The following is a 24,908-nucleotide window of genomic DNA, read 5'->3' as shown; positions in this document are numbered from 1 at the left end:
TGACCTTGTGACCTTTACATTCTTTGTGACCTTTACATTCTTTTTGCCCCAGTTTCCTCATCTATAATATAGGGTTAATGATATTTACCAGGTTCCTAAAGTGCAGTCCACAAAGTAGAAGTGCTGTGTAAATGTCAAGTAACTTGTTATGATTCATTAAACTATTGTATTGGTGTAACTTCTGCACATGGAATTATTGATGCAGTGTCACTGCAATCTTCTTCTCCTTGAGTGACTCAGTGGGCAGCATTTACCATGGCACTCGGATGACTGCTAATGATCTCTCCTGGCCCAGGGATTAGTAGATGCACCAGGGACTCTCAGTACTCCCCTTGTCCCTTAAGGTTATAAATAGAGTTGGTCTGAAAACCGTCAATGGAACAGTTCTCCATTGGAGAATGCGGTTTTGTTGAAATGCATCATGGAATTGGGTCGATTTACCTGAAATTCCATTTCAGGGAGGAAAAAAAAGTTCTGACAATCTCAAAACGTCCTGCTTTGACATTTAAAAACCAAAACATTTCAATTTTCCTTTCTTTTGTTTCAGAATGCATTTCTATTATTTAAAAAAAAATAAAAATATTGCGATTGATCCAAAATTAAACAATTTTTTGGAACTTTTTTTTTTTTTGGAGAGAATTTTGACATCTTTAGGTTTTGTTCCTAAATAGAACAAAATCAAATTTCAAAATCTCTAAATCCTCCTATGACAGAGTGCTGGGCAACAGCAGCTGACGCCTTGCAGCTCTAATTAATTACTCCAGAGCAAACCTCATTAAGAAGAGCTAATGGATGGGCTGAAGAGAAGAAGAGACTAATTAGACCATTAGGCAGATAATACAAAAGGCACAAGAAGGAAGGAAGATGGGAGGAAGCATAGAGAGTGGGGAGAGAGATTACCCTTCCCTGCTTGCCACTGGAGTGGTGGGTTCCCTTGGCCTCTAGGTGTAAGGCTGTCTAGTGTACAAGGGTGGTGGAAAACTATTGTAAATAAACTGCACGGGGTGTTTTTAGCAGAAAAAGGTCTCTGAGCTGTTTGTGGACTTGAGAAGAGGTAGGAGCGAGGAGGCCCTGCCACACTACCACGAAACAGAATTTCTGTTCTCCATCCAGCTCTAATTATAAGGGAAAGGGGCCCAGGTGGCAGCAGGAAAACACATGACTCCATCTTAACCAGCATGCTGCGCGTACTGCCCGCTGTCTGAGGAAGGGTTTTTTCTGAGGCAGGGCGGCCCAGTAGGGTGTCCACCCAACCTTGCTTCTCTTGTGTTGTTTACAGTAAAGCATGTGTTTGTAGAGTTGATACATTCACCTCACCTTGGAGCCGCACTGCATTTGTCTCCAGATAGATCTGTGACTTAACAAATGTGACTTTGGCTTTTTCCCACAGGGCTTTGGGGGTTTCGGAGAAAAAGGAGAAAAGGGGGTCCCTGGCTTGCCAGGTGGCAGGGTAGGTAACTTTACTGTGATCTTAAATCCTTGTTCTTGACAAGAGATTTATGAACTGGAATTTTCAACTTGTTTGTAAATAGTGCCACCTTCTTATTTATTTGTATCATCATAGTGCCCAGGAGTCCTAGTCATGGCCCCAGGCCCCCACTGTGCTCGGCACTGTACAAACACAGAACGAAAAGGTGATCCTTGCCCCAAAGAGCTTACAGTGTAAGTGTACAATGCAAGACAGCAGAGGGATACAGACAGATAGATGGGGGCTCCAAGGAAACAATGAGACAATATTGTTCAGTGTGCTAAGATCACCAACAGCCTAACCAGTGTTTGCAAGTGTCACAGCAAAGAGAGTTTTGAGGAGGGATTTGAAGGAGGATATGAGGAAAGTGTTGTGAATGTTGACAAGGAGCACCTTCCAAGCCTCGGAGAAAGCACAAAGGTGTGTGTTTGAAAACATAGCAGGTGAGCCATGGAGGCTGGTAACACAGGCGGATCAGAGACAAGAGTTGATGTCTTGACAGCGAATGAGAGATGACAGGTTGGGTGGGGATAGGCTATGGAAGGGCCTTGGAAGTGACAAGTAGATTATGTCAGATGTGGTAAAAAAGGGGGACCATTGTAGGGATGCAATGAGAGGGGTGTCATGGTCCGGGTGACAGGCTGGGAAAATGATCTTTGCAGCAGCATTCCGAATGGACATGAGCAGATCCTGCTATTTGGCCATTTTTATTCTGTAGTCTCACCTATTTTCAACCTCTTGCAAGCCCCGTCTCCTACTTTCCCTATCTGCTCCTCTATGCTTCCAGATGTACATTCAGCTTGACTCTTGAGAACATGCTCACTCCTCACCAATTCCGTCACCAGAGCTTTCATCCATGCTGTTGACATCTGGGAATATAACTACTGCAGTCTCCTCCTCAGCCTTACAAATGACAGACCTTTGGGATCAATTCATGAGCAGAAGAAAAGGGCAACTGATACACAGTGAACAGCTCTGTGACCTCCAGTGATGAGCTCATCCTGTGGGGTTTTGCATCCTCAATTTCAGTGGAGGTCAGTCAGAGTTGAGGTGACTCAGCTGGCTCCTTTTCTCATCTGGGCAAAGTTTTGGTGCCATTGCTCCATAGATGTGAGCACAGCTGTAGCTTCAAACTTAAAAAATGTCAGGAGTAAGGAAAAAAAAATCAATATGCCTCCTTCCTTTCTGATTTTAAACCTTAACAATCTCGCATTCCTGTTTTCCACCATATCCATTGTTTTTCTTCTCCATAAGAACACACTGTATATTTGCAGTCCCTCTCATACAAGGGCCTTTTACTCACTAGCCTTCTTTTGTACAGGCATTGATATTTGAACCCTTCATTTTTTACACCTGCAGTTTAGGTCTCTTGGATTTGTACCCTCCCAGTGAAGGTTATCCTGAAAATGTGCTGCTTCGGGGTGTAGCTGCCCTGTAGTGCTGCCTGTTGTCTGTGTGCGCCACTGCAAGCACTCCCTGCCTCAGTCTCCTTCCTGAGGTGGGTCTCTCATTCATAGTTTCCAAGCCAGTAGGGATCATTTGTGCTAATCTAGTCTGGTCTCTTGTATAACACAGGCCATAGAACTTTCTTAAAATAATTCCTATATCATATCTTTTAGAAAAACATCCAGTCTTGATTTAAAAATTATCCGTGATGGAGAATCTACTGTGGACCTTGGTAAATTGTTCCATTCGTTAATTACCTCACTGTCAAAAATTTACACCTTATTTCCAGTCTGAATTTGTCTAGCTTCAACTTCCAGCCATTGAATTTACACCTTTCTCTGCTAGATTGAAGAGCCTGTTATGAAATAGAACCATAGAGTTAGAAGGGACTGCAAATGTCATCTAGTTTGACTCCCTGCCAAAATGTAGAATTTGTTTTGTCTAAACCATCCTAGACAGATGGCTATCCACCCTCTTTCTGAAAACCTCCAGTGAAGGAGCTTCCGTGACTTCCATGGAAATATTTGTTCCCGATGTAGATGCTTATAGACCGTCATCCCTTAACCTTCTCTTTGTTAAGCTAAATAGATTGACCTCCTTGAGTCTATCACTGTATGATATGTTTTCTAATTCTTTAAGCATTCTTGTGGCTCTTCTGTGAACCCTCTCCAGTTTATCAACATCCTTCTTGACTTGTGGGCACCAGAACTGGATGCAGAATTCCAGCAACAGTCGCACCGGTGCCAGATTCAGAGGTAAAATAACCTCTCTGTACTCCTGCTGGAGATTTCCCTGTTTATGCATCCCAGAATCACACTAGCTCTTTTGGCTGCAGCGTCACATTGGGAGCTCATGATCAACTAATTATCCACCATGATCTCCAAATCTTTTCTCAGAGACTCTGGTTCCCAGGATGGAGTCCCCCTTTATATTCTTGAATTCTTCCAAAGCTGGCTTTTGATATTCAAGTTATTTAGGGTGAAATCTTGAACCTATTAAAGCCAATGGTAGTTTTGCCATTGATTTCAATGGGGCCAGGATTTTACCTTTAGATGCTGAGTTCTTAAGACTGGGATTCATATATTTGTATGTGTTTGTACAGTACCTAGCATAATGGCACCTGACCTTGATTGTGACTTCTGAGTATGAATGAAAGATAAAGGTTAAATAATACATATTTTGCTGTTTTAGGGACTTCTGGGATTGGATGGACCTGATGGGATTCCAGGGAGAAAGGTACCAGGCTTGTTTAATTTTGGAAATGCTTTTAACATCTAGAGAAGTCATCTGAGCATCTGGTGTCTTCTCCTATTATCCCATCGCCTGTCCTACTTAATGGGCTCCATGTCGATGTCCTTTTCTGGGACAGTTGGCCAGAAGAAAGTCTGAAAACCAATGAAAGACTCATCCTCCCTAACCACTTTCCCCACTGGAGGTTTAGAAAGTAATCTCCACAGAGATTTGAAACCATACACTCCCTCCCGATGTAACCAGCTCTCTCACTTTTTCTCTGTCAGGGCCGTCCTTCACGTAGTATCCTGTGCAATGGTGCAAATGGTCGTTGCACTAAGTATCTGAAAGGCCTGTGAAGGCTCTTGCACCCACTGAAGTACCAGTGGAATGCGGTCACCCAACAGTTCTCGGAGCCATTTTTCACCAGCTTACATGCAGGCATTAAACACCCCAAGACGTTGGCAGGTCCTTGGGGGTGTGTCAGTTGGATCCTCACTGCTTTCTGGTGTAGCCCTGTTTTCACAGATACTCTATGTGAGAATATTTTCCAATATACTTTAAAGTAAATACTCATGAGAAAGAAATGAGTCTTGAGCAGCAGGATTCTGAACAATGCCGTTTACAAGCTGGGCTGTGGCTATCCAGGAATTCAGGATCACAGACTGGGACAGAACCCAAACTCTTCTGCTCCCAAAAGACTTTTTTTTTTTTTTTTTGGAGATTTCTCTTTAAATGCAGCCACAGCATGGCTTATGACCTATATTGGAGCAGGTTTGGTATTCATTCCAGTAGAGGGCAGTAGTGCACTTGAACGCTTGTCAGTGCATCATAAGGCCAAAGGGAAGGTCACTGATTCTGCATCAGCAGAGTTCCCTGAACCATACGCAGAATTACGACACGCTACTCGGAAAAGTGAGATGAGACTTTTAAACTTACATGGTTTAGTGCAGATGAGTTGGGGGAGAAGAGGAGGTGCGAGAGAGACATTACGAACTGGGTACAGTTAGCTTAATGTCCTCACCCTCGCCAGCGGTCTCAACAATTCTGTCAGAGCCCTGAGGCTATCATCCTGATTTTCCCTACTTCACAGTCCACCCCATAACCACCACCATGCTTCTAGCTGAGTAGGCCAAGAGAAGCGTCTTTCTGGAACCCCAGTATGTTGCTCAGTAAGAGGAAGTTGGGACGATGCTGCTGCAGACTTTCTCTTTCCATGGACCAATCTTACTGCTTCTGTAGACCTCCTGTAGGACAGAAGACTGGGACCACAATTCAAACAGAGGCATTGGAGTGCACTAAAACGAGCCCTCCAAGGTCCTTCCCTTCTTGTTTCATAAGGTAATATTGTTATATGTTTATTTTACAGGGTCAGCCGGGTCTCCCTGGTTTTCCTGGGCTGGATGGAGTGCAAGGAATGAAGGTATCTTCTCCAATGGGAACATTAAAGCACTGCACCTACAACAAAAGTTGTCATTGCTTCAGTCAAATCTCTTTTCTTACTTCTGTATCATTGTGATGTTTTCTTTAATGTCAGTTCTCCACCTGTTTTACTGTCAGGATAACTGGTTTGGGTTTTCTGGTGAACCCTCATATGTTTTAATTGCCTTATCTGTGTTGTCCTGATAATACTGTGTTGTATGTGTGGTAGCCGTATGCTTCCTTGCTGGAGAGACATGGGAGTACAGTCCCTTCCATATCCTTCAATCTACCCCAGCAAATCTTAGCTATCGAGGGAGTAGAGATACTGGTCTATTCTCAGAGCAGAATTGCTGGAAAAAGCAACAAAACAGCATTTCATCAGCAGGCACCAGCAGGACGCTAGTGATGAGAGGCAGGGTGACATTGCCAACTCTTGCTTATGTTAGTTGGATGAGGTCAGGTATGGCTGGAGGCTGGTGTTCCTGGCAAAGCTCAAGTTTCTGAACTTCAGGGCTGAAAGTCACCTAGATAACTACAGATATGGATGCTTTAGACATATATTATTAATAACAACTCATTTGGGCTTTTACCAAGGGGTTGTTGGAGCGGGGTGAGCAGGGATGATGAACTGGACATTGGTCCAGATGTTGTTTTGATAACTGATGTTTTGTGAATGTGGTACCAAGATGCTAGTGCTCTCCCATGAGCTAGCTGGGTGCATGCAGGTAAGGGATAAAAGCCCCTTTCCATGGACAGCCATTAGTTTCATCATACAAGCTGAAGTGAATAAGTCATGAATGCAGAGATCATCAGAAAGAACAGAAGAGCAAAGGGAATAATTCATTAAAACAAGGAATCCTTATTACATCAAGGAATTGCTATTAAATTTGCCACTGAGGCAGATCCCTGCATAGTATCAGGCACTCATTCTTCCCTGTTTTCTGGTCTTTAAAGAACTTGAAAATAACATGAATCTGTTTAAATTTACAGGGTGAATTAGGTGAAATGGGTCCTCCAGGCCCTCTTATTTCTATTGATAGAAAAGGTGTACTGATCTCAGGTAACTCTTCAGATTTTGTTTTGCAAAGTAATTTTAAATGCACCTGTTTTAATCCGCTCTGTTACGTGCTTCTTATTGTTTTATGTTAATACAAATTTTCTTATCAACTCACCAGCACTCTTCATTGGGCCAAATTCATCTATGTTGTAATTCCATTGACTTCAGTGGTGTTACTAAAGAGATAAATTTGGCACAGTGTGTGCAGCTTCAGAGTTTGCCCTATATTTGTAACTTTCCCAATTAAATGCAATGTAGTGTGAATACAGGTGGAGTGATATGTTTAGTGCATCAGTTATTGAATGTGTTAGTATCATCCTGTGTATCTGGGGCCTAAAAATATATAGGGACTTATTTCAGTGTAGCAATGCTATTAAGAGAAAACTCCCCTTTTTCTCTCTTGCAAGTAAATAAGTTGAATGCCTCTATTATTATTGCTCACTCATTGTTGCTGGATATTATTGAGAAGAATAGTGTAGTAAATTCCAGGACTGAATTAGGCATAGGTGAGAACAGCATCTGCTGCTCCATTGGTGAGGGCAGAAATCACACAGGCTAGCTTCTGAATATAGTGCTTTGGGTAATAAGATGATCACCAGCTGGGAGGAGAAATTTCTGCCTCTGTTATTGTGTTGAGTGAATAGTTCCATTAAAAAGGGGTCTGCACCTTCCGCTAGTACAGAGCAATAGCCGATGTGGGAGACGGGAGCAGATTACATGGACTCTTTCTGCAGGGCCATTCTTAAGTATTTCACCTTTAATTTTTTTTGGTCCAGCAGGTGTGCCTGGAGATCCTGGGACTCCAGGAACTCCAGGCCCTCGAGGAGATGAAGGGATTAGTGGCTTACCAGGCCTTCCTGGCACCCCAGGTCTTTCAGCTCTTGTTCGAGGTAAATCACCTGCTAATATTAGTTCCGAGTTGGCTGTTAGCATGCTGTTTGTTCACGTTTGCAGCTGTCTTTGCTTGTGTATCGAACTGAACAGCTGTTGATTCACTTATTAAAGGAGGTGCCGAAATCCCCACCGCAGGCACTGCAGCATGCATAACGTCACTTAAGCAGCCTTGGTGATACACTCTGCCAAGTGTAATAGCTAGAAAATTGTAACCTGTGTAGGTACTAGTATTTTATGTGAAAACAATTAAATTCAGAGATAGAAACAGACAACCTGGGAGACCCAGTATCTAACCTTTCACTCATTTGCCATCAAGAGACACAGGTTCTGATTCAATGCCTTGAGAAGTCAATGACATGGATTTAAGTGGGTGCAGAATCAAGCCCATAGCAATTAGGGCATGTCTCAGTGCATTTGCTGTGAATATGCAGTACGGCTGTGTTTGTGGCTTTTCTGTGTTTGTGAGTTCCCTGGCTGTTTGCTGAGTTTGCTGGCTGTTTCATTCACAGAAACAGAGAACTTCAAGTAAATATTAGAAAATCTGTTAAAAAGACTTTTGAGTGTAAGTATTCACACAGGAAACCCGAAGCTAAGAGATGGATGAGCTAATTGTGATACAGAAATAATCTGATATGTCCAGTCAAAAGTAATCAATATAGCCTGAATTTCATACATTGAACACTTGTCCTCAAACAATCTACAAATTGAGAGTTATTTGCTCACATACAATTTGCAAATAAGAAAAAAGTCTATATTTGTCAAATAATCTACTATACATTAGTCACTCAGTAACAGTAATACAGTTTTTATATTGTGCGTCACATTTTCAGAACGTTACAAGCTTGCTTAATTATTTATGCTTACTAACTAATGTGACTTAACTGAGACTCTGCACTAATGCAGTATTTTCACTGGCCTGGGCAGCTATCTTTTATAATAGGGGGGAAAAAAGGTGTGGCTCTCAAAGATGGCTGTTAATAGGTTTCTTTTTATGTACATTATTGGGACATAATGTCAGCTCCATGCACAATGATAAACTTCATAAAATGAAAGATATCTGGATCCACATACTGCTAGAGAGTTAGCTAAATACATAGTATGCCTATGTTCTCTCTAGGGGCACCAGGTCTCATAGGATTTCCAGGTATTCCAGGTACTACTGGTGAACCAGGAGACCAAGGGAGAACAACAATTGGATTACCAGGCACTCCAGGCAGAGATGGTTTACCGGGTATGCCAGGACCTCCAGGATTGCCTGGTCCATCACGTATGTACATTTCTTAGATCTGTTTTTGTACAGGATTAAAATGTAAACAGACAAAATAATCTTTTGGGGTGCTTTCTCTGTCTATTATTTACCATTGAAGAATATGCACGTGTCTATTTTAAATACTTATATGGTCCCTCATTATCATAGTATGTGAAGCTCTCTCAATCTGTAATGTATTTATCCTCACCACACCCCTGAGAGATAGGGAAATGCTATTGTGCCCATTTTACAGGTGAGGAACTTAGACACAGAGAGACTAAGCAACTTGCCCAAGGTCACACTGCAAAATATGGCTTCCCAGGGTATGTATGATACAGCCCTATGTAGGAGCCCTGCATCCTGCCTCCTCGATACAGTGAAACCTCAGGAGTTCTACAGTGTCAGGTCCCAATGTGGAAATGGAGGGGGTGGAAGGTGGGGCCAGGTTTGACCTGAATTTCCACTCCTCTCTGGAACCTTTCTTAGTTTCACCTTGGTTTTCTCTTGTGCCAGTTGTTTAGTTTTTGAAATAAGAAGCGGACCTGGCAGGCCAAGAGAAAAGGAAAACCCCAGAGTGTTATACTCCAGGCTTCTGCTGGTCTCTGTGATACCACACCAAGTGAAAGCAAACTTAACACTGACAACATATGGTACTGGGCCAAATTCTGTTCTTCATGGATGTGAAATCAGTGCAGTTGCATCCACTTACACAGGACTCAGTATGGCTCCATGCCATCAGCCCAGAGTAGCTTTTACTATGGCTAATGCAGCTGATTGAAATTTAGACTTCCTGTGCCTTTGCTGATATTCTTTCCTCCGCAGGCCCTGTATACCTACCAGAATTAATATTCAATGGAGAACCTGGGGAGCCAGGAATACCTGGACAACGGGGGCCACCAGGAGTTTTGGGACTAAAGGGGACCAAAGGTGAAATTTACCTTAGCTTTCCTACCTTGCCCATTGTGTTGTTGTTGAAACCTGTCCAAAGAGGTCATAAAATGCTACCCACTCAGAATGGCATAATACTCACTTTGCCCATTTTGTACTCACTGATGACACCAAATGCAAAACAGTGCGGGGAGGTGCAGGCACCGGAGATCCAGTTATCTCTTTCCACAGTGCTGGCAAAGACTCTCTTTCACTCTGTTTTCCAGGGGATCCAGGTGATTGTGCTTGTGATGGAGGAGTCACAAGAGCTGGACCAAAAGGTGCACCAGGCCTTCTGGGTCCACCAGGAAATCTTGGTGCTCCTGGGCTTAAGGGTTCCAGTGGCGATCCAGGCTCTGTGGGTACACAAGGGCCACGAGGGCCTCCGGTAAGTCAGGATAGGATTTCTTCAGTCCCCGCCGGTTAAAGGAAAAAGTGTTGTCCTCATGCCATTGCCCAAAATGGTTTAAACCGAAACCAGAATTTTTTTTTTTTTTTAAATGATTGTTTCTGCTTGGTTGGGTAAGAAGGCAAAAAACAATTTGTAGGAATAAGGTAAAAGTGAGAAATGTCACCAATGCAAGGTGTTAGAGAGAGAGAAGGTGGGTGAGGTAATATCATTTATTGGACCACCTTCTGTTGGTCAAAGAGACGAGCTTTTGAGCTTACATAAAGGCCTCAAAAGCATGTCTCTCTGACCAACGGAAGGTGATCCAATAAAAGATATTACCTCATCCACATGACCTCTTCGTTATCCTCAGGCCAACATACCTACAACAGCACTGCATACGCCAACGCAAGGTAGTGATTCTGAGAACTCATTTGTCAGAGTGGAGCCATTTAGTCATCATAGGTCTAAATAGCTCGACTCAAGTGTGAATTAATGAGTATTGGATTATGGGCTCTCTGGGACGGGTTGGTTTGGAGATCAGAAATGCATTTGGATGAAGAAAAGACAGAGAGTAAAATGGTGCGATCTTTGTGTGTTAGTAGCAGTAAGTGCTCCTCTCTGATGCAGTTTTTTCCTAGCTGCTGCTGCTGTAACACCCTTTTCAAGATGAGCTTTTATTTTAAAAAAAAGAAGAGTGGGATTTCAAAGAGCTGAGCATAGGCCAGCTTTGAGGTTTGAAAATCCCACTCTAAATGTTCCAGCCTTTAAGTTCAGAATAGTCGTGTCGGCTTCAGTGACCTCTATGCAGCAAGTAATAGGGAAAAATGCATCCTTGGATGATTAATCTCTGTTGTGGATATAATGAGTGACGTTGTGTTCCCTAGTGCTACCAGATTCCCTCTATAAAGGTTTCGGTACACCCTTACAGAGAATTGACTTACTGTTGTAAAGCTGTGGCAACCTGATTGAATCATTTGGAAATAATCAGATGTTTGGTTATTTATTTTATGATGTAAATATTTTATCTGTCATTCATTTTTTCCCTGCTCTTCATGACTTGTGTGGAGTGAAGGCCTTTCCGCGCATGTCCACGTACCTGTTTTTTCTCTTTCTGCCTGCAGGCGTTACCTGGTCAGCCAGGTTCTCCAGGCCTTAAGGGAGAAAAAGGAGATCCATCTTTCGCAAGAGGCAGAGGTCTCCGGGGGGATCCTGGTGCAGTAGGACCCAGAGGACCTCCTGGCATCCCAGCAACTCCTGGCAGAGATGGACTCCCAGGTTTACCAGGCCAGCCAGGTTCTCCGGTGAGTTTATACCTATGCAGCAAGAATAAGAGTGCTTCAAAATTGTAGTAAGAAGGAACAATGGTAGTAAAAAGGCTGAAGTGTTAGGCATGATTAGCTGTGCAATGTATTCTTAAACTGACACTCTATGGATAGACTCTACTTCATGTCATCCTAACAGGAGAGAAATTTCATAGTTTCATGAAGTTTAAGGCCGGAAGGGTCCATTAGATCATCTAGGGTGATCTCTTGTATACATTTTATCTGGAAACCCCTTTATTGATGCCATAGGCAAAGAACAAGAGAGACCCAAGGCCTGATGCCCTGCAATGGCAGGGAATTGATTAGATGGATAAATGATGGTGGCAAGTATTGCTTGTGTATGTGTACAGGAAAGGGCAATTCACAGATCCTGGACTTGGTTTCCTGCAGCGGCACTTCTCTAACCCTTTGTCTGAATTGGTATGATGCCTGTGATTCACATACAAGATGGCCACAGCATCATTTGAAACCATCAGCATCACACAGGCTAATGATATTCCATCAAGCTGATGGTGTTTTGAACAAGTCAAAGCAAATAGAATAAAGGGCGTACACCCACTCCTAACTCAGAGGGTGACAAATCTGGGGTGAGAGAAAAGTGCCATAAGAATTCCAGTGCTCCATGTGGCCCAGTGTTTGGCTAAACTGCCCCAAACTCCTGACAACTCTTGGCTGCCTTTATGAGTTAACAGATGAAGATTTCTGTGCTTTCTCTGAAAGACTTGTCTTTGCCACAGTTTGCAGTCCTCTTTAACACATGGTAACTAACATGACCCATCATAAACCGCAGCAGAGAGAAGGCACAGAACTACATTTCTTAATGATTTGGGGCCTGCTCCCTCTAGAGTCAGGGATATCTCCTCAATAGGCCACTTAGAGCTTGTCTACAGTGCAGACTATAATCATGTTTTCACACACGTCAACTAACACAATGGTAAACTGCAGGGCACAAAAGCTCTAAGTTGCCTTATTAAGTCAATTTATTAGTCTTCAGAATCTTTCAGGCGCTGCTTCCAAGGAGCCAGGGGGTAAAGATTGCAAAGCAGGAGTCATATATGGGTTGGAATTTGAAGTGCCCATCTGGATGATTGATGTAATATTTACACTTACGTGCAGCTGAGCAGTGTTAAACCGGCCACTAAGTTAAAGAAAACTTATTCCAAAGGCTCACACCTTCTGAACAGGAATTTCCCTCTCCTTCAAGATTAATAATAGCCACTCAGCACATCTCTGGTTACGCAATCTTAAGATAAACAATGGGTACAGTCTGAGAGACAGCGAATTCGCAAGACAGGCACTACTTTAGTTTTAAGATTTTTCTTTTTAAAAACAAAAGATACTACCTACCAAATTATAGGAGTTGAATACTGAAAAAGTTGGCCATGAACCTTTTAACTAGAAAGATACAGACAAATAGCTTTCAAAATGCGTAATGCTTATATTTTAGCAAATACCATGTATTATGCAGTGGTTTAAGTGGTAAGTAGAGTTTGCTGCATTTGAAAAGATTGAGAGTGTTGAATTTACAAGATTTCCATGTACTTCATCAAACATATTTCAAACTTGCTGCTAAGCAAATGCAGCCTTCTCCACTAGCACCGGAGTGTCAAATAGAATCACTCCAAGCAGCACAAAACCCAACAAAATGTTGGTGCATTTGTCAAAACTGTGGCAATGTACAATCATTCCAGGTGCTCTTGGTTTTCAGCTGTAACTGTCTTTGCTATGTGTAGGGTGATGGTGGACTAGGCTTTCCAGGTGAAAAAGGCCTGCCAGGATTACCTGGCTCCAAGGGCCGTCGTGGAGAGAGTGGTCCTCCTGGCATTGGTTTCCCAGGTCCTAGTGGAGTTCGCGGCCCTCCAGGTGACCCAGGAATGGATGGTTTTCCAGGACAACCAGGTCTTCCAGGTCCTCCAGGTAGGCTTGTTAGGGACCACTCTTATTTTGAAAAGCTGCAAGGCCCCCTAAAAACCAGCCAACCAAAGAAATACCCCACTTCATCACCGGATCCCAGTATGTTCAAAGCAGTAAACGAGATGTCTATTTATAAAATAATGGTGGCTAGTCTATAGGCAGGTCAGACCTGATCCTGCAGCCCTCACTCACCCACAGAACTCTGCTGAAGCCAAGGAGATGACTCCACAAGAGTCTGGACCACTCGTGACAGTAAGGGCTGCAGGATGGGGCTATTGGCAATAGCGAACTTTTGTAGGAGAAACAATTTGATAGCCAGTAGCAAACCTAAGGTGATTTTCTGCTAGGGAGGTGGTTAAGATGAAAAGCTTTAGCTAAAGAAAGGCATAAATATTACAGCTACATATAATAAAATATGTGTAAGACTCAGTGACCAGAAACTTTTCATGGTAACCAAACACAGGTATCAGTTAGGACTGATTTCACTAGGTGCTGCCTGTATTTAGCAGATAGTAAACTACTGATGAACGTGCTGTATGTCCCGTTCTTTGCCAGTTTACAGAGGCTCTGAGTTGGGGTAGACCCTAGCTACAGAGTTCTTTAGCTCCAGCTGAAGAAGCTGATGCTTTTAGCTCTATTGTTCTCCACTTTAATCTCCGGTGGGCCAGCTAAAATAACAGCCGTCACATGTGCAGCTTGAGAACTGTTGTATTAGTTTGATAAAGTTGATGTGACCGTACGAAGCTAGGTACACTTAATGACAAAGTGAAGAATCCAGTAAATATCGGCTTTATAGGTGATGTCTCAGACGTGAGCCGTTTGCTGTAGTACTCAGGGAGAATTGCATGTAATCTATCTCTTTGCTAGAGTTGAGAAAATGACCTCACCACCAAACTATTGCAGATAGAGAATATTTATGTCTAGATTTTAAAGCTGGCTTATTCAGTAATTTTAACAAAAGCAATATCTTTCCTTTGCTGTTGCTGCTTTTTATTATGTTTTCCACCTTGTTTGTGTATATTTAACCTTCCGTATTTGTAATACTTGCACTATAATATAAGACAGTATAACTAAATATATTCACAGGCATAACATTTTTCCCAAAACACCAGTCACAGCTAAAATGACATTGAACTGAATTCAGTTATTCTTCTGACTCTGTTTCTCGAGATGAAACAAGACATGTCTACAATGTACACAATGAGAAATGTCTGTGAATATGTTTGGCCTACTGATTAAAAAAAGATGCTTTCGATGGTGTGGGTTTTCTGACTTTGTTTAACCTGTGCTCCTTTGCTTGACTGGTATAGGTGACTGCTGCTGCGGTGAGGAGGTTGGTAAAGGAGACTTAGACACAGAGGGAGGTGAGAGTTAGGCCTCAGTGGTTGCCAGAATAGCCGTGGGAAGATTCCCCTGTCTTCCCATCATTGCACAGACCCACAGAATAGCACATAACATAGCACCGGTGTTGCACTTGGTTGTTGTAATGGGCTGAGTATAACGGCCAACACTGGCATCCCATTGGAACGTTCTACATATGCCTTTTCCTGACTCACGTTGTGTGCTAAATGCTAAAAGTTCTGCTAACATATAGCTGTATGTATAGATGTCTTTGCTTATTAAAACATCTCTTATAAGGACTGCTAAATCCAGATTACATCCTAAAATAACTAGAAGGGCTATGCTTCATGCACTGACATTCACAGCATCATGAATCCTGGGCATAAAATGGGAGGTCAACACATTATGTGAGCAGTGTTACATCAAAGCCCTGCTAACAATGAATGGCTTTTTAATAGAGGAGCATCTATAGTCAAAGAACATTGAAGAGTGTGAATAAGTCTTTAGGCAATTCAATTTAGACGTCCACAGAGATTTGTGTGAATCTGTGAAAAAAATCATCTGGCCAATACTCAGAAATGATTTCATTTATTTAAAAAAACCACTTTTGATGTATTAAGCTTTATCTAACATTAAAGAAATCTGCTTGATCAGAAGAAATAATTGTTGTTTACACTGCACTTATTGGAAAGCTTTATCATGAAGACCAGAGAACATTTTTAAAGAGAGAGATTGACCTACTGAAATTATCTTGCCAACCGATACCTTTGACAAGGGGATAGAGTGTTAGAACAATACTTCTGAGCAGTTAGTGGGCAGGATTATGATATTGCTCAGAAGTGCTATTGGATTACCCATTTTGTGGCATTGTTGCAATTACCAGAAACCTAGCACTATGGTTTCATGATAGATTAGTTCCCCTGGCATTCAGAAGCCATTGTTTGCATTGTTAGAATATGTGATATTAAGGAGCTGGTGAGCATTAAGCCTTGGTTACTTCATTGTGCTAACAGACCCGAGGAATATATGAAAACCATTTCACTAGTATATTACTATTGACCTTCAGGTGCTCCACAAATATAGTTCCCATTGGGCTCCAGTCTAGTGCTGGCTAGTTACATAATGTATTGGATAGCGTCATTTTCTGGAAGTTCACTTAAGCAGCCCTTAAAAATCACGCATTTGAATTTTAAAATGTTAATTAAACTGCCCTTTCTGAGCTGGTTGATGGATAAGACATCCTCTTGTTGAAAAACGACATTCTCTACACAATGCTGTGATTGTGGAGAGAACGTCAGAGACGGATTTTAATTTTGTATTGCATTATAAAACATTCAGGGTCAGGCTCAGGAATGTAGAATGCCAAGATCTAAGCAAAGAAATCACATCTTTAAATGTTGCTACCTTTTTAAGAGTTAAAGTAATCTCCTATCTAAATGTACCTGCATGTAGGCAGCAAACTGAGCATTAACATTCTGCAACCTAAGTAAATGTTTCTCACATCTCTCTACCTCGAAATAGAAATTAGACTGCTAGTTTTATTTTATTTATCTATTTTTTTATGCTCCTTGCTTTATGTCGTCTAAAATGCAGGTCTTAAAGTTGAGCTGTCGTGCCAGCTAGAAAGAGCAGTGATTGGTTTTAAGACAGCACCAGTATGCAAGTGTTCTTGCAAAGTTATGTATATGTGTTATTCATGGGGCTAGTCATTTATAAATTCATTCTGTTATCAACCAATGCCTCACATCAAGGTAAAAGTAATGAATTTGAGCACTGACCTTTGGTCCTCAGGCATCAAAGCAGAACATCTCTTGTTATTTCTTCTAATATCTGCACAGCAGTGTCAAAACACAACTACATTAGAGCCCTAGGAGGTTTTCTTCCCCCACCCCGCCACATTCAGCTTCCTATCTCATTAGCTGGAGCTAAGGTCTGCCAGCAGCACTGATTAGCTAGAATGTGTGATTTGAGTCATCTCCCCCCTGCCTTGTGATCACATGAATCAGAATCACAAAATCATAGAATCTGGAGTTGGGGGGGAGGGACTAGAGGTGGGGTGGAAAAGGGACATCATACTGGAATCTCTTTACCTCCATTTTGCTTTTTGGGAGATGCATGTTCACACTGGAATTCCTAGACCTGACCTTGCCCTCCAGTTTTGGTTCTGGCCTGGTTCCCAAACCACAAGAGGCCTGTTTTCTGCCTGTTGTCACCCAGTATGGTGGAACTCTCATGAGATAAACTGCTCTCACCAGACCTTTGCCAGTTTTATTGAAATCTCTTGAGAACAGCCCTACAAGGTTTTGATGCCATTGAAACCAGGCCATGGCTCTGGTTCAGCCTCAAAGCTAAATGGGATCCATACACCACCACCTTGGCCCATCAGTAGAAAAGGCCTCATGTGTCATTTAGTCTTTCTTTTGGCCAGTGCCTCATCCCCCATGAGTCCTCTATTCCCGCTATTGATTAAAATCAGAAGCAATGAGCCATATTGATTATCCCCGGTCTAAAGCTATTGTCTTCACTGGATTTACACCAGGAATGAGTTTGTCTCAGTGTCTTTTACTACTAATAAAACTCAGAAGCCATCTGAGAATTGTCATTATTTGAAAGATGCCAGTGTCGTTTACACAATGAAAAGTCTTAGGCTCACACCACCCCAATATCAGTAAAAGATCTAGACTTACTAGGGCTGGTCCAGCCATTGGGTCTGACGGCAGCAGAAATGCAGCCAAAAATTGTAGTGCCTTGCCTGGTGAGGCAGCCCATGAATTGGGCGGGGATATCAGGTGGGGATTGGGTGGAAAGCTCTTGCAGAATGAGCTGTAAAAAACAAGAAGCAGCTAATCCACAATCTCTGATTGGTTAATCACTGAAGCTGCAGAAAAAATTGCACCAGATTTTAATGGGCCAGTATTAGTAATCAGTGTAGTAACTAGCTATTTAACTTTTTGTATAGAAAGACTCCAAAAGGGGAGGGGGCAGAAAAAATGTCCCCCCTCCCCTTCTCCACCTTCAAAAATTTGGTCCTACCCTAAACCTAAGAGTCAGTTCTGATGTGACATTAGTTCAGACAAAATAGATTTTAAATGCCTTTAGATTTTCATTTTTAAGTTCATTTACTTTAGGAGTTTTTAGGCCCAGCCTGTTCTAATAGTGTAGGCCCTAACCCTGCAGTCATTTTACTTAAGCAAACACCTATTGAAGGAAGTGGGAGCGTTTTCTTAATATGAAGGGACTGCAGGACTGGACCCCTCATTAGTTTTCTCAGCACTCGTGTGGTGTTAGCAGGACTGTATCAGTGGGATGTCAAATTGTCAGAGTCCAACAAAGATGAATGTTGCAAATGCAAGAGATTTATCAAGTAAATTTGATAGTCTGATGGCTCTAATAATGCCACACAGACCTCATCCCACTGATAAGGGCTTGCTAATATAAACAGTTAGATCCTTTCTATGAGAAACAGAAGTAACAGAATGAGCTGTACAACTACTGATTCCCCTTTGCTACTAGTACATGAAAGACTAAGCTGTGTGGTTACTTTTCAGTTTGATGGACTATAGAAAAATCAGTTGGATAAAAAGCAAAAGGAAAAGGAAAAAAATACATGGACACAAAACTCTAACGTAAACCTGTGGAATGACCCAGCAGAAAGCCCAAGACAGGGACAGCCAAGAAGGGCCAAGATTTAAAAAAAATGGGTGCCTTAATTTTGTCTCCTACGCTGATATCCATCATCTAATGAATTACTTGAGTTTTCAAAAGTTCTGAGCACCCACTAGCTCCCCTGATGTAAGCTGACTCAGTACCTAGACTGTACCCCGTTTGTGGCAGGGCCTGTCTTTTTAATCTGTGTTTGTTCAGTGTTAAGCACAGTGCAGCCTTGATTCCTGAGTGTTACCATAATACAAATAATAAATAGCAGTTATGATCACCATTTTATGGATGGGGACACAAAGATGGTCACACAGAGAGTCAGTGTCAGGGTTGGGATTAGAAAATAAATCTAACTCCCATTCTTGTGCCCTATCCACTAGCCCAGACTTCCTCTCTTTAGTTTAGTGTCAGTAAATTTAAAACATCCACCACATTCGCCATGACCATCCCAGAAAGGAATAGATTTTGTTGAGGAAGAGTTAAACTGGCTGATGTGAATGTGCATTGCATGTGGTGTATAGGTTCACTCAGCATTGCTCATAATTTAGTTTGGAGAGGAGACACGGGCGTTCGGTTATAACCAGCTAACGACATGGGAATCATGTACAGTTTCAACGTATTTCTTTTTCTAGGGATCACCTTGCCCTGCGTAGTTCCTGGAGCGTTTGGTGCACCCGGATTTCCAGGCATCCCAGGACTTCCAGGTATGGAGATGGATGTTAAAATACTTTCATGTAATACACTGGTTTATTGCCTGGGATTAGTTCCCTCCAGTGAGGAGAGGTCCTGCTGCTTAATCATAGCTAAGAAATAGTTACACCCGTAGTGGGCAGGGCAGGGGCGGGTGGCCAGGGCTTCTGCTTGCTTCCTGGAGGTGCTGGGTTTGATTCTCACTCACAGTTGTGCTGTCTGTATATGTATTTTCATAACTCTGTGAAAGTCATTGTTCATGAGAAGTGTAGCATTCTTCTCCCCTTCCATGCAGTGCCCCCAAACAAAACAGTTGTCCCTGTGTGTTTGGTCAGTTGATGAGATGATCACAGATTTGAGGAGCTGTTGACTGGTTTAAATTAGTACAGTAGGTGGGTGTTTTGCACGAAAGATCTAATCCCGCTTCACAATAATATGCTTGTGTCCCCTATCCTGAATTGATATTTTTTAATCCTCAGGTCCCAAAGGCAGCAAGGGCTTTCCAGGCATTCCAGGCCAACCTGGATTAAGTGGGTCAAAAGGACAACCAGGTACTCCAGGATCAATAGGATTGCCAGGAGCACCAGGTAAGAGAGGAGTTAATCTAAAGTACCCTCGTTGTCTGTTTAATGTAGAATATTGTATCACTGGGGCTCTCAAACTCTTTACCCATCCCCTTCAATTCACAAGCACCCAGACTACTCCCCACCCTACTGATGGTCACTATTATTTTAGAGCTATTGCTACATGGAAAAATAATATTAGGAAAACGTTGAATGTGTTTTTAGCTGCCTTTAATGTGATGTAACACCTGCGACTAAGAAGGAGAACCAGCAACCATGTGACCACTGAACTCAGGTATTCTGTGGGATACAGTTAGGGAACCACTGATTTTAAGTGTAGAATAGGTGTGGCATCTGCATGGCCGTGTGGCTATGGGCATAGTAATCAGCATACAACATTTGAAACTCTTTTTAAGTTGTGGGATTTTGTGATGCTTATGGTCAAACTATAGAATAATATGCCATGCAGAACAGCAGAAGAGTCACACGGGAGGACTTTTAAAGTGTGTTTTCCTTCTGTCTGTTCCTTCCTATGTAGACCTGGCCTAAGTGAGGAAATCATTGCAGAGGCTTTGTTGACGTGAAAATGCTCAGCTGTTTGATTGCTTGCTCATGTCCATTCCATGTTAGGTGTGTGTGCATGCCACATGCACCGCTGCTGGAGATTTTTCCATCAGTGGTATCCATAGGGCCGGCTCTAGCGCCTGTGAGGTCATGTGCATATGTGCCCTCCCCGCCCCCCAGTTTCTTCTTACCACCAGTGATGGTGCTGAAACGTCATTGCCTTTGCAAGCCTTCCACCAGTGGTTTCCTCTGTAGATTTAGTGGACGTAGTTTTTTAGATAAATTAATTAGTTAGCATTAGTAGTTAGTTAGTACCTCCGGTTTCAAACAATGTCCTTCATGTAAGAAGCCCATGCCCATGAATGATCCTCACCAGAGCTTCTTAAAGTGCCAGGGTGAGACTCACGTTCGAGATAAGTGCAGGACCTGCAAGAACTTCAGACCGTGCACTGAAAAGGATCAGGACATCAGGCTAAGAGCCTGTTGGAGTCTGCTCTCAGACCGGACTCCAAGCCTGGCCGCTCGGACTCCATTCCCAGCACATCAACATCAACTCAAAGCGCCCTTCTGACACCAAGTTCATCCTGGCACCAGTCACCATCACCGGTGCCAAAGAAGCGGCACAAGAAGTTGCACACCGGAAGAGGGCGCTCCTCAGCCCTAGGAAAGACAAACAGGGAGCAAGGGATGAGCCGAAACCTGTGCTGAGCTCCTCATTTTCCCCAGAACTTGAGTCAGCTACAGCCTCACCCATCAGAACTCCCAGTGCTTCCCGGGACCCACCTCCGACTTCTGGCAATGGTAGGAGGACCAGGCACCTCGTGGTGCCATCCACACGTGAGGCCTCTCAAGGGGACAAGGACTTGCTCTCTCTCGCTGTGCCGCCCACTCCTTGGGAGGAGAGACCTCCATGCTGAGGCCCTGTGCTGGGGCAGCTGACCAAGAGTATCCAGGGGGAAGCCCACGATGGGAGCCCCGCACAGATCCCCGATGCCTCGACACTGACCTCTGACCTCTTGTCAGCGGCAGCATTCGCCAGGACTCCATTACCGATCCCCAGAGCATTGCCTCTGACAGCCAGACTCCCAGCACTGTTCCCTGGACCCTTGATATCGATCCCCAGAGACTCGACATAGGTTGCCAGGGTCCTGGCACTGATCCCCAGAGCCATGGTGTCAGTCTCCGGAGCGCCACTACCAGTAGTCGGAGTACCATTGGCAATCTCCAGATGGTTGGCACCAATTGACAGAGTCTCGGTTCACTCCCTGGTACCGAGACACCGCATTTACTGGTGCGCTAAAGAGTTAGAGACGAGGTCAGAATCGCCATTGTCCCCAGAAGAGGACCCTTTGGATTCAGAGGGGGAGGAGATCACTTTACCCAGGGGTCAAGTGAACCTAGCCACAGCTGTGGGTTTCCCCCCGGGCTCACTGCTGGGCTCCTGGCCACCGACACAATGGCCCTAGACCATGGCAGTTCTGGAATCCATGGGGATTCCTTCCTGCCCCCGAGTCGCAGGTGCAACAGTTGATCTAGGGAACATCCGAGAGACGCATGGCAACAGTGTCACGCCCGTCTCCAGACTTGGATGAGGAATGAGACCAAGCTGCGGGGGCTTCAGCGGTATCCCTGGAAGAGGCTACCCCGGCTGCAGAAGAACAGTCGCCCACTCCACTCTTACCTGCCTCATCATTGTCATCACCTGATGAAGCAGTAGCAGGTCCATCTGCCATGGTCCTGCAAGACAACTTTAAAATGCACCAGGAGCTACTCAAAAGGGTAGCCATGAATTTGGGCGTGGAGGCGGAGGAGCTGAAGGAGCCCGCTGCCATTCTGACAGCAGCAGCCCCTTCTAGAGTGGTCCTTCTACGAGGGAGTTGTCAAACTTGTCAAGGCCTTATGGCAAACCCCCTCCTCTCTGCCCCTTACATCTAAAAGGGCCGAGAAAAAATATTATGTGCCTGCCAAGGGTTTCGAATATCTGTATTCTCACCCATCCTCTGGGTTGTTGATGATATCAGCTGCCAGTGAAAGAGACAAGCAGGGGCAGTCAAGTTCAACCCCCAAGAATAAAGACGTGAAGAAGTTTGACCTCTTTGGCAGAAAGATTTATTTGACTGCTAGCATCCAGCTCCACGTATCGAACCAGCAGGCCCTGCTGGGGAGATCTGACTATAATATATGGCAATCCATGGCCAAATTCGCCAACTCCTTGCCCCAGGAGTCTAAACAGGAGTTTGTGGCTATTTTGGAGGAGGGTGAATTGAGCTTCCCCCCCAGGCTGACTCTGCGGCAGAGGGCCTCATGGCTATAGTCATCGGGCCTATTTGCGGAGGTCCAACAGTCCATCCAAGACCTCCCCTTTGATGGTGAGGCTCTGTTCTCTGACCAAATGGATGCCAGGCTGCACAGCCTAAAGGATTCCAGGGCCACACTCCGCTTGTTAGGCCTGTACACTCCATCCGCTTCTGGGAAACATTTCAGGCCCCAGCAATCACAGCAATTCATGGACCAGGCCAAGAGCGAATCCTACAAAAAAGAAAAACGGGCCATAAGAGCCATCAAGGTCAACCCCCTGCTGGCGCTTCTCAGTGGGGCTCAAGCCGCTACCCACCAGGCAGTAGGCAACCCTTTTAAGGGTGTGCCTGGGGATGGCCTAGCAGCCTTAACTCAGGATCCAAACCTCCCCTTCTTCTCAAACTCCCTTTCACCCTACCTTCCTGTGTGGGTGGCTATGATGTCGGACAAGTGATTGCCAAGTGAATGAAGAGTTTGCCAGTCTCATTATGGAGGATTTCCTCTGGATCTCTGCCAGCATCTGAACTTGTTATGAGCAGGCAAAGGTTGCACCTCCTGCCACTCTTACTGCCCTTTCAACAAGAGCGCAGGCTTCATCAGCGGCTTTCTTAGCTCAGGTTCCAGTACATTCCAGGATATTTGCATGGCTGCGACTGGTCTTCTGCTCATATCTTCACATCCCAGTGTGCCATCATGCAACAGGCCCGGGACGATGCAGACTGCTTGTGAGTCACCTGACATGGAATGGACACTACCAAACACTCGAAGAAGAAAAACAGTTACTAACCTTCCGTAACTGTTGTTCTTCGAGGTGTGTTGCTCATGTCCATTCCATGACCCACCCTTCTTCCCCTCTGTTTGAATTCCAGCAAGAAGAGGGGAAAATTTTCGGCACTGGTGCATGTGGCGCACACACATACCTGACATGGAACAGACATGAGCAGCATATCTCGAAGAACAACAGTTATGGAAGGTTACTAACCATTTTTTATTTTATCCTTGCAAAAATTAAGCAACACTGTTGATTGTGTCCTTTCAGCACTTCCATACACCATGCTTTCCAACCATTGTTGTACCAGTGTGTTCTAGGACTCATGCATCATCTACCCCATCATGCCAAGTGCTGCCCTTGGGATACAAGGGCTTTTGGGTGATATCTATTCATAAGGCACCACAGTATAGAATAGAGCGAGAAGGACTCAGTGAACAACTGCACCTGCAGCATTTGTGACTTCTAGCCTTTGCTAGTAAGACAGAGTTTATAGACTCGGGTGGTTGTAGTCAGACTATAAGTAATGCCTTTGTTGCAGGCATTACATCCATCTGGTAAAACCAGTGCTTGTAAAGCAGTAGAGATCACTAGTGTTCATGGATTTACAACCTCAAAATGCTCTAAAACTTTCATTTTATTTAAAATGAAAAGATCTGGTTTAGAAAACCAAATGTTTTCTGTTTAGTTTCCCTTCTTTTTGTCCTTTTCCACCACTTTTTTGAATATTCAAAACCAAAAAATTGTTCCGTTTTCAAAACAGATTTTTCTATATTAAACAAAAAGTGCATTTTGTTAGACGTTTTAATTTAATGTGGATATTCCTCCCTCCCTCCCCGCTGTGTATTATCTGCTGGGTTTTTCTTTAAGGCTTTTCTGGGCCTCGTGGAGATCAGGGGCCACAAGGGCTTCCAGGACTTGATGGAACTGATGGTTTTCCTGGAAAGATGGGAGCGCCTGGCTTTTCCGGGGCAAAAGGAGCTCCTGGTGAAGTGTTTGGTGCTGGAAGTGGAGCCCTGGGTGAGCCTGGCAGACCTGGATTCCCAGGAGATAAAGGGCTTGCTGGTGAACCTGGATTTCCTGGACAGAAAGGTGAGCACCTTTATGCTGGGTTCCTGGAATCTGGAACTGTTTATCTTTCCAAAAAAAAAAAATATTTTCTAGTATCTTCTTGAGGCCAGTTCACCAGTTCCTCTGAGCTGTTTGTAGTTCTATGTTTACTGAGTTTCTCTGAGGATCTAGTGTAATTCTGAGATTATTTATACAACCTTTAAAAAAAGGTAGCTTTATTCTGACCTGTGTAGTAACATCCTACCTCTCACTCTCAGGTGCTGATGGAAGGCCTGGCTTGCCGGGTGCTAAAGGTGAACAGGGTGATCTAGGGTTCCCAGGGATTTCTGGATTGCGAGGACCTCCTGGTCCTGGGGGTCCATTTGGCATCAAAGGACAAGCAGGCCCAGGGGGAACAGTTGGTTTCCCAGGATCAACAGGTATGTAATGTCTCCGATGAAGTTAAGTGGCTTAACCAGCCCCCAGCATGTTAAACAAGCCTTAGAACAGATTTGTCATTTGCTAGGAGTTAAATTCCACCCCTGGTTGCTTCCCAGTGGGGCTGGATGTGTGTAACTGGTTGCAGAATTTGGGGGTTGGGGATAGACTTCTCCGAGCCGGAAAAGGTGTTATTATGCTGTTCGCGGTGACAGAAG

General features: G+C 43.8%; 1 protein-coding gene across 8 annotated transcripts in view; it reads left to right on the top strand.

The window, feature by feature from the left end:
- COL4A6 (collagen type IV alpha 6 chain) overlaps positions 1 to 24,908 on the top strand; it is a 178,947-nt gene that overhangs the window by 129,304 nt on the left and 24,735 nt on the right. For 5 of the 8 annotated variants that reach the window (XM_067548217.1, XM_067548210.1, XM_067548211.1 and 2 more), the window contains 15 exons: positions 1,391 to 1,450; positions 4,106 to 4,150; positions 5,514 to 5,567; positions 6,557 to 6,626; positions 7,400 to 7,513; positions 8,635 to 8,784; positions 9,589 to 9,693; positions 9,921 to 10,081; positions 11,206 to 11,385; positions 13,140 to 13,323; positions 14,631 to 14,684; positions 18,951 to 19,022; positions 19,488 to 19,595; positions 24,073 to 24,294; positions 24,531 to 24,692. In XM_067548217.1, coding sequence (XP_067404318.1) covers positions 1,391 to 1,450; positions 4,106 to 4,150; positions 5,514 to 5,567; positions 6,557 to 6,626; positions 7,400 to 7,513; positions 8,635 to 8,784; positions 9,589 to 9,693; positions 9,921 to 10,081; positions 11,206 to 11,385; positions 13,140 to 13,323; positions 14,631 to 14,684; positions 18,951 to 19,022; positions 19,488 to 19,595; positions 24,073 to 24,294; positions 24,531 to 24,692 — 1,741 coding nt within the window. Of the gene's footprint in view, positions 1 to 1,390; positions 1,451 to 3,553; positions 3,670 to 4,105; positions 4,151 to 5,513; positions 5,568 to 6,556; positions 6,627 to 7,399; positions 7,514 to 8,634; positions 8,785 to 9,588; positions 9,694 to 9,920; positions 10,082 to 11,205; positions 11,386 to 13,139; positions 13,324 to 14,630; positions 14,685 to 18,950; positions 19,023 to 19,487; positions 19,596 to 24,072; positions 24,295 to 24,530; positions 24,693 to 24,908 lie in introns of all 8 variants that reach the window. The other 3 variants (XM_067548215.1, XM_067548219.1, XM_067548216.1) reach the window with 3 other exon arrangements.

This window comes from Emydura macquarii, unplaced genomic scaffold, assembly GCF_026122565.2.
Source record: "Emydura macquarii macquarii isolate MOO-44397 ecotype Brisbane River unplaced genomic scaffold, CSIRO-AGI_Emac_v2 contig_1253, whole genome shotgun sequence".
NCBI classification, from domain to species: Eukaryota; Metazoa; Chordata; order Testudines; family Chelidae; genus Emydura; species Emydura macquarii.
The sequence above is the reverse complement of the archived record's forward strand: the minus strand, read 5'-3'. Positions and strand labels throughout refer to the sequence as shown.